The 10,159-nt window shown below is 35.7% G+C and overlaps 1 protein-coding gene across 1 annotated transcript; it reads right to left on the bottom strand.

Annotated features, from left to right (window-relative positions):
* Window positions 1–634: 634 nt before the first annotated feature.
* On the bottom strand, window positions 635–10,159 carry LOC143885769 (protein neprosin-like). Its single transcript, XM_077389836.1, has 7 exons — window positions 9,951–10,159; window positions 4,303–4,389; window positions 3,895–4,110; window positions 2,737–2,934; window positions 2,320–2,373; window positions 2,069–2,215; window positions 635–1,021 (listed from the first exon to the last, which is right to left on the bottom strand). Exons 1-7 carry the CDS (start codon window positions 10,146–10,148, stop codon window positions 635–637), a joined length of 1,287 nt encoding a protein of 428 aa, XP_077245951.1. The 5' UTR covers window positions 10,149–10,159.

The following is a 10,159-nucleotide window of genomic DNA, read 5'->3' as shown; positions in this document are numbered from 1 at the left end:
CTAGGAGGGTCAACCCAATATCAACCCGCTGCTAAATCTCGCAACACTAAGCCAACCCATCTAACCTGATTTTCTAAATCGGGTAGGTATGGTTCAGGTTGGCTTGGGGCAAAAAAATAGAAAAACATATATAAAAAAGAAACCATGAACCTATAATTTTGAAAATCACAATAAAATTAGAGGGAAGGGGCCGGGTTTGGATCGGGTGGAGTTGCCCAAGGGCTCAACCCTAACCGAAACCAAAATTAAATAGGATTGAGTTTTCCCAACCCAACTCGAGAAAATGCCAACCCAACCTGAGCGAAAATTTCAACAGATTGCGGCCGTCCCAAGATCAGTGGCCAAAGATGATCTTATCAAGGCAACATTTGACGAGAATTATGATTTTCATTTGGATCACAGTTTAGGAAGGAGCCTAACCACTTTTATTTCTTAGCAATTTGATTATAAAATTAAACATTTGAGTACAGAGATAAATAGGGCTCCTAGCATTCAAAAAAAAGAAAGAGATAATAGGGCTCCAATATGACTAAGAGCATGACAAACTCAATATCTAAAGTTCAATTTATTATATGCTTCAAATGTTTGCATTATTTGAGTTTGGACACATAGAGAGGAGTTGATTCAAGTGAATCTAGCAATTGTTTCCACCTGGTCCCCCCAAAAGTATAGCATAATTCTCATCAGGCACGCTTCCATCAGTCTTAACAGGATAGCATGATGGGGAGGTTTGAATCAAACGACGAGGAGTATCAGTCTCGATGCGTATTGCACCGCCACGATAAAGTAACATTTGCATGCCTCCAATGTAACATGCTTTCATATATTGTTGGTCGTCAGATGGCATATGGCCACTCCCCATCGCAGGCCACGGTTTAATACCGGCATTATAGACAATCCCTCCCCATTGAAGAATATCAGCATACTCAGAGAATGTAGAATTAAAGAGGGCCCTTGGCCAATAGCCCACCTGCTTACGATCGTTGTCATAAAATAACCACCAATCTCCTTTCTCTGAATCCTACAATAAAATAAAATAAATCATAAAATGATTAAAATAAAAGAATTAGCACGTGAAGTCAGAACTCTGAAACTGAAATTGTAGATACCCAAAAGTTACAATATTTCGGCCGAAATTCTAGATTTTTTAATTATTTAATATTTTCCTGAAATTTCAGCTGAAATTTTCTATGAAATAAAATATTATTTTATTTGATTTTGTGGATTTCGCCTGAAATTTCCGAATTTCCAAAATTTCGGTTTCAGTGAGGACCGAAATGCTTTCCGAAACCGAAATTTAAAACCTTGATTTTAACTTTATTATGCTGCAAAATCTCTTTTAGCTATTGCTTTTCCATCGGCTAGACTGCAAATAAGGGATTAGAATCATCTAATGGGAGAGAATTTTTTACGAGACTTGTGACACCTTCTCCTTCTTCTCACTATTATTTTTCTTTTGCAAAATATGGTTTCCATGACGTAACAAATATATATATATATAAGGAAAAGGATTGTACACTCGAGCGTACCAAGCTTATGGTACGCTCGAGTGCCCAATCACATGGGTCCCACATTTTTTGTGGTGATCCAAATCATTAATTTGCAAGGCCTTATTATAGATAGGGTGTCAGGGTGTGTACCAAAAATCAGCTCCATTGAATCATCCTAACCCCTCCAAAAGTAGAGGGCAAAAATGGGCAGATTTGTAGACAAAGAGTGTCTGTCCATTTTGACCTCCACAAATGGATGGGTTAGGCTGATCCTATGGAGCTGATTTTTGGTACACATCCCATATATGTAAGGGCCTTTCAAATGAATGCTTGGATCATCCTAACAAAGTGGGCCCACATGTGATTGGGCAGGCGAGCGTACCATAAGCTTGGTACACTCGAGCGTACAATGCTTTTCTCTCTCTCTCTCTCTCTCTCTCTCTATATATATATATATATATATATATATATATATATATATATATATATATATATATATATATATATATATATAATTTCCATTTTCATGAAAATAAAATGTATGCTTTTCAATTCAAGGTTAAGGGATTTGGAATTACCTTGTAAACAGTGAGGATAATGTAATACTGGGTCCCATTGTAGACCGAAGTTGGGGAAAAAGGGATGCCTACTGGTAAGTCTCTGGAAACTTGTACAAAACCTGGGCAGAAAACATCATAGCAGCCCGTTTCTCTATGACCATCATTCTGTAGGTAAGCAGAATAAACGAAGGAAAAATTAGTATAGCATCTCAGTGAAATTTTTTAAAGAATTTAAATGACAGAAAAAATAAGTTACTGTTGAAGCATACCGTCCATGCTGTAGAAAGGTGCGGGAGATAGTTACCATATACTCCCTTATTTACCTAGAGATTTGAAAAAACTTCAAAATTAGAATACAAAAATATGAAATATGATATTGCCTTTTTACTATGATTGATCGTTTCTTAAGGCTCCATTTCTTTCAACGTAAAATATGCGTAGAAGAAATTTTACGGGCGTAAAATTTGATTTATGCCCATTTTGCATGGAAAGAAATAGGTCCTAAGGGAACAGCCAAATATACAAAGGACCTTATGAGCATCTTGTATATCAATGAATTATTTGATAATGTTTTTACATTTATGCTAAGATCACACCTTGTCCGATCATGGAATTATGACATTTTGTTAGTTACATTCGAATAGATAATTCAATCTTTTAATGGATGGTGGAATTGGAAAACTTACAATCCATCCAGCATGTATCGAGCGTATTTCCTCAGGTGGTGAACCATCAAGAAGTATTACAAGAGAAGCACTATTTTGGTGGCCTATAATTTTTGGCTGCCATACATTGAGGACTGCCCTGGATCCGAATGGCTTTCTACGATTTTTGTAAGTAGATTGAAATGCAAACTGAGCAATAAACACATTTTTGTTAGTCAGCTATGTGGAAGCAATAAACAAACACAGATTATAACAGACTAATTAAATCGATCATATACTAATAAGAAAATAAAGATATATTTTTATGATGTTCTAATTATTCAGTCACTGTTTCCATGTGTACGAAAGTAGGGCTATATTTTTATTTAAATAAAAATTACTTTATCATTAAAAGTTTTATTAATTTGGTGTTGAACACATGGTGCGAAAGGTAGGGTTGTTGGATATTGTTAGAATATGTGGGATCCAACAGTTAGATTGGGTTAAGATCTCACCGTTGGATCATCTTGGAGGTAGATTGGGTAAGTTGGCTAACTGAAGCAACTAGATAAATTAGCCGAGTGGATTAGAAGAGGCAAGCAAGAGAGATTAGGAAAGTAGATTTGATTAGGTTAGATTAGAATATTCTAGTGTTATCTCTTTCCATAGTTGTCTTGATTTATTTCTATGTTTATCATGTAAGTGCTCTTTATAAGCACCATCAATTGTCTTTGTAATTTATCCAAGATATTCAAGAATAATAGAAATTCTCTAAAATTCTTCAGATATATCCTTGAAGATTGGTATCTCTATCTACTAACTATCAATAATATAAAGCTTCCAGTTGGACAAATAGTAACAAGACATGGTTATTCAACTTTACATAGAAATTCAACTCAAAAACTCAGAAACAATGACTAAACTTGAGGGAAAACGTGTTGAGTTATCAAATGATTCCATTGGTTTTCCCAATGAAATTCTACAAGAATACAAATAGTTCGTAAATTTTGTAGATTTTGATGTAAAAAGCTACTTGATTTTTAATTGATTATTGAGCGTGTAGGTCCGGTAGACTTGATTCACATCACTTTTCAAGTCTAAGTTTCCAATTATTTGAATTATTGTTGAACATAACTACTCTTTCCTCCGGTCATAAATTTAAATTTGAATTAACATGGGATGATAATAAATGTGACTTACATGAAATTTGGCTGAATCAGGGCCCTGAGGATTTGAAGGATATCCTTTCCCAAAATTTGGGGAAGATTTAGCCCTTATTAGGTCTTCCTTTTTAATTCTCCTAATAGGAACTGTTCCTGGTGGGCACCCTCCATTCTTGAGTCCTATCTTTAAAGACATACCTAATGATGAAGCTTTTTTATCTTTAATAACTTTTGGAAGAGATCCTGGACCCATCTGCATAAAGGAAATTTCCATCACTAAAAGTATGGTTTTAGTTTCTTCCAAGAAAAGAACATATTTTTCATAGTTAATCATTTTATTTCCCAAGGTGATGTCAAAGAAAAATAAAATCTCAAAATTAATACATAACGGACAAAAGAACATATCACTTCAAGTGTTAAGAACATAAGGAGAAAATAAAAAAACCTGGATCTTATGATTCTTCAATAAGGGATGATCAAAAGCGGGTTGTTTGTTGATATCAACACAACTAAATGTCTGTCCATATCCATCCTGCAAAAAATGTAAAGGTCAACAATATTTGTATCATTTTACCAATATGTGTGTGTTGTATCAACGTTACAATATGTGTGTGTTTGTGTGTTGTGGTAATTGTGTATGTGATTGTATGTATGTTTATGTGCATGTGTATATGCATGTTTGTTAGTGTGAGACAGATCATAAGCTCAAGTAAATCCTTGCAAGAGGCCCTTTCAAGGGAGCCAAATTATGCCCAACCCTTTAAAAAAATCTCAGAATTATTAGTGTACGACCATTCTCACTTGTGCTTGTACGCTTTGTTCTGTTAAGAGATAGAAAAGAAGAAAAATACATTCAGAAATTCAAACCGTAGTCCCTATTTCTCCAGATCCTATATATAAGCTTATCTGCGCTTGAGTGCAGAAACAGGGTGAGCCCACATTGTTGGGGTGATCCAAAGCATTCATTTGGAAGGTCCTATCATAGATAGAGTGTCCACAAAAAATCAACTCCATTGGATCATCCTAACCCTTCCATTTGTGGAGGAGAAAAATGGGCAGATTTATGGGCAAACAATGTTTGTGCATTTTCCCCTCCACTATTGGATCGGTTAGAATGATCCTATGGATCTGATTTTTGGTACACATGCTATCTATGGAATGGCCTTCCAAATGGATGCTTTGAATCACCCCATAAATATGGGCCCACAGGACTTATCAGCACTCGAGCGCAGATAAGCTATCTTCGCTCGAGCTCATAAACCTTTTGCTCATAAAATGCTTTGGATATACCCATTTTAATCTCCACAAATGGAAGGGTTGGGATGATCCTATCAAGCTGATTTTTTGGGCACACCCTATCTATATGAAGGCCTATCAAATGAATGCTTTGGATCATCCAAGCAATGTGGGGCCCCCTATGTTTGTGAGCTCTACCTCATATAACCTTATATGAGCTCTAGCTCACAAGCATTTTTCCCTATATATATATATACTATAATAAGCGGGGAGGAAAGTGGCAGCTTTTCTCATTTTCTCATAATTCTATTAGGCCACGTTTGGATACCAGCAAGATTTAGATTTGGATTTAGTTGATACTTTGAACTGGATCAGATCCTTAGATTTCCAAATCAGCTACAACAGTGAAAAAAATTCCAATTTTCAAATATTTTCTGCGAGACATTATTTGGAAATCAATATTTGTGGCAACTTCTGTCACCATCGCTCGTCCTGGGCGTTGCTTCGGCAGCAGTGAGAAATCCCTCCCTCCCTCCTCTCTCTCTCTCTCTCTCTCTCTCTCTCTCTCTCTCTCTCTCTCTCTCTCTCTCTCTCTTAAAACATGATCATGAAGATCATTGATGTATTTTGTATCCAAAACTCAAATTCAAATCAAAATACAAACGCATGAGGTATCCAAACGGGCCCTTATATTTACACGTAGGATTGTAAATCAAAATACCCGCTTTATGTAAGGGAATTTGGGAAGGTGGGGGTTGTGCCATGTGGCACCCCCTTTGCATTCCGATTTTCTACATGGCAAGAGAAAACGTTTCTCTTTATATACCCGTCTAATCCCATTGCTTCCGCATAAATTCGTTTCCTATTCCACGTATATCCATAAATTAATATTAATTCAATTGCAATATTTTCCCTTAAAATCAGCAACTTTCAAATCCGACCGAATTAGGAAGGAGTGTCAGCCCCTCCTCTATCCCGTAATTTTAAAAAAGTAAAAATTTCAAAAGACTCACGGAATTTCAAAAGGTTTTTTTCACTTTCTTGTGTATGTATTCTCTTCCCTAAATAATCTCCATAAATAAAGCACAAAAAGAGATTATCAATTCCTATCTATCGTTTCATATTTCCCCTAGATAAAAACGTATCTATAAGAATCTCCTTAAAATTTTCTTAATCATCATATTTATAAGAATAAATTTCTAATAATAAGGGATTTGCGAAGGGATTTGATGGAATTTATTGCAGTATTTACTTTTCATTTTTTTTTTCTTGGATGGGGCAACTTTAACGTGCTGTGTGAACTTGGAAGCAATTGCCATAATGTCCATTTGTGTATTTTTTCTATTTTGCTCATCTAAAAAGGCTACTGATTTTGAAACCTAATAATCAAAGACACCACCTATATACATTGAGCTTTGCACGGGCAAGTGAGTAGTTTAATTTCTCCTTTCATTTTGTCGTTTTATACAACACCTTTACTGTCTACTACTTACATATCTTTGTATACTGCAGACTATTCATCCTACAATGACCTAAATAAAAGGAGGCAGATGGTGCTTCTTTTATTTTTATTTTTTTGAAAATTGACATTTATTAATAAAAACTATAACAAGGAACAAGATGTCCCCTGAAATAGTAGATATAACATCCCAGTTACATCATGATGCAATCGTTAGTCTACAGACAAATATTCCCGAAAGCCTCGGGTACACAATGGATGACCATGTCGTCCGATGTTACACCCTTTTTCGCCAATTTGTCGGCCATTTCATTAGCCGAGCGCCTTCTATGCACAATCCTTGGTCCTAACTCACGAACCAGATCCTTAATTTCCACAACGAGACAATGTATCCGCCAGGTTGCCTTTCAAAAGTTATTGGCCCATGCAATCGAGTTCGTGGAATCCCCCTCGACAATCAACCGTTTTGAACATGGTACTTCTTTCTTTCATTTAGTTTAGGCAGCTCCCTTTATTTTAAATTTCTCTGATTGTTGTTCTCCGTTTTCCTGGTGTATTTTTTTCTCAATGATCTGTTTTATGGTGACAAATCAAAATTTATTTTGTTGTCATGTTTCTATAGTTTTAAATCCATAATTTTTATCAGTTCCAAAGCTTTTGATTTCACCCCTTTATTTATAAGCTTTACGACTCAAAAATAAAATAAAATGATAAGACAAGGTGAGTCCCTGTCAGCATCTAAACGTGGTAGTGCAAATATCGGTAGCCTTAATTAATTCTATAATCTTGATGGACATAAGTCTTTTTCATCTTTAAATTTATTTTTTATTTTTTCTCTATCTAGGGTATTATGTTTTATGAAGAAAACAACTTCTTGAGCAACTTCTCCTGTAAAATTTTATATCTCAAATGTCCATAATTTGCAGTTTTGCTCATAGATCCGTCTCCGATATTTGGTCGATTCATGACACCCCTGTGAGCAATTGAATTATGTACTTATTTTATATCTTATAAATATTTCTTCTTTCTTTCCTTTTTTTTTTTACTTCATATCAAATCCCTCTGCGGGCTTGATCAATGTGTAGGCTTACCAGATGTTCTAGATTCCCGCTTAAATCCAGCGGTGTTACAGCACAAAATGGAAGGTGTCCAATGTGGTATTATCCATCTCTTCTGCTCGGAAAGATCATGTTGTTGGAGATTCCGCTAAATTTAAATCTACTTTTGCATGCCTTTTTAGTTAAATACATTTTATCTACTCATTTTTGTTGTGAGTGTCTTTTCATGTTATGCTAAATACAACAAGAGAAGGGCTGCTTCGTGAGGGAGTCCTCTTTTCAATAAAATGAGCCTTGCCTACTGTGTGGCTCATTGGATCCCACTACCTTTAGTGTTTGAAGAATTATGATATTTTACTAATTTCTGAATGTATTACAATGGATATCAAAGTGTGCTTATATAGAGCACATAAAAGATAAACATAGAAAGAAATAAACATAACCAAGGGAAGAAATAATTCTAGAAACCTACCTACTAAGATTAGCCTAATTGCTAATTTAAGCTAGCTACCTAATCTAGCCAGGTTACCCCATTCAACCCACTTGCCTAATCTAGCACCATGATGATCCAACGGTGTGCATTCAACTTAATCTGATTGTGAGATCTCACATATTCTAACATGCCCCCTCAAACATATGTTGATTGAAAAATCAACATACGTTTGATTACAATGATATTCCCCAATAAGAAAATAAAATTTTCTCCCCATAAGAAAATAGAATCTTTTGATTTGAAGAGCACTGCTGAAGATTGATGATGAATATCCCTTAATGTTCTTGCCGATGATAACCGATATTGAATGCCGAAGAAGATGGCGCTTGTTGATGTGTCACGAAGAGGGTTTAAAAGCCAATATATCATAGCCTCAAAAGAGCTAGATGATACTCAAGCCTTGATGGGCGAGTAGAAATGGGTCACTATGGACCAATACCGGAATGGGCAAGAATGAGCCACGATGGGCAAGAATGGGCCACGATGGGCGAGAAATCATGGGTCGGTAAAATACCGATCCTTATGGAATTTGACTCTCTCAAGCACGAACCTCAAAGAATGGAGGCCCCTCAACTGAGTAGAGTAATCAACTTCAGGCAAGCACCTCGAAGAGTACCTCAACTGAAATAGGACAAAGAAAAATGGATGGAGAAGGAAAAAAAAGACAACAAGCGGCTCAGATGACAAATATTGGGACAATACGTGAAAAGCAGTGCATATATCAAATATGGGGTATTGAAAGAAATTAAGTGCATTAAAAATACTAGGGGAAATATAGAAAATGAAATCAAGGGGTGCATGAATCAAAAGACTGGATTTTGAAATACCAAAAGGTGTGCAATTATGGACATGGAGAATGGTAGATTAAGGAAAACAAAAGGAACAAAAAACTAGGGCAGAGACTACAACCTAAGACGAGGGAAAGAAAACCTAAGGAAGAAGAGGTAAGATTGGCGCAACTGGTAGAGGTGTTGATGATGGGTGCAATGCCCGGCGTGGGAGATTGTAGGAGGCCCGGTGGACGGCTAGATCGGCCGTCTGCCGGAACACTATGTTGCAAACTTCACGGTCAAGGCATCTTAGGACCGAATTGCTTTGATACCATGAAGAATTATGATATTTTACTAATTTCTGAATATATTACAATGGATCTCAAAGTGTGCTTATATAGAGCACATACAAGATAAACATAGAAAGAAATAAACATAACCAAGGGAAGAAATAATTCTAGAAATCCTACCTATTAAGATTAGCCTAATTGCTAATTTAAGCTAGCTACCTAATCTCGCCAGGTTACCCCATTCAACCCACTTGCCTAATCTAGCACCATGGTGATCCAACGGTGTGAATTCAACATAATCTGATTGTGAGATCTCACATATTCTAACAGTGTTAGGTTCGTATGATTGGCATAATTTTTAGTTTGTAGGAGATTCAAAGCAAGGTATATTGGATGAACGGTTCAGATCAGTCAAGAGTCTGATATCCTCTCTCATTTTTCATATCCACTAAGTTTTGGTTTTTTTTTATATAATAATATTTTATTTCTTTGAATTTTATTACTTTTCCCTGTATGCCCTTGCATCTGCACGAGTTTCTTACTAGTGGGTCTGTCTCTCTCTACACACACACACAGATATATATATATATATATATATATATATATATATATATATATATATATATATATATATATATATAGAGAGAGAGAGAGAGAGAGAGAGAGAGAGATCTGCACTAAGTTGTATTTATTTAGTTTTTTTTTATGTATTAATAAGTTAACATAAAAGTAGAAACCCGACCAAGCTGTTCCATATCATTTTCTAATGCAAAAGACATAGTGATACCTCAATGGTCTTGACTGCTGGTTTATTGATAATCTTCAGTAGCCGCTCAATCTCCAAATCTTCTTCTTTGGACAGACTTATGCTCCCTCTTCCTTCCACTACATTGCCATTGATAGAAAGAGAAAGTAGTAGAAAAAGTAGCAAAAACATTTCCTTCAAACCCAGCCCACGATTAAGAAACTCCTCTCTCAAATCCATTGAAAAAAAAA

Source organism: Tasmannia lanceolata, unplaced genomic scaffold, assembly GCF_043159265.1.
Source record: "Tasmannia lanceolata isolate RefF3 unplaced genomic scaffold, GAP_Taslan_0.1 ptg000009l, whole genome shotgun sequence".
NCBI lineage: Eukaryota > Viridiplantae > Streptophyta > Magnoliopsida > Canellales > Winteraceae > Tasmannia > Tasmannia lanceolata.
This window is presented reverse-complemented; position numbering and strand designations above follow the sequence as displayed.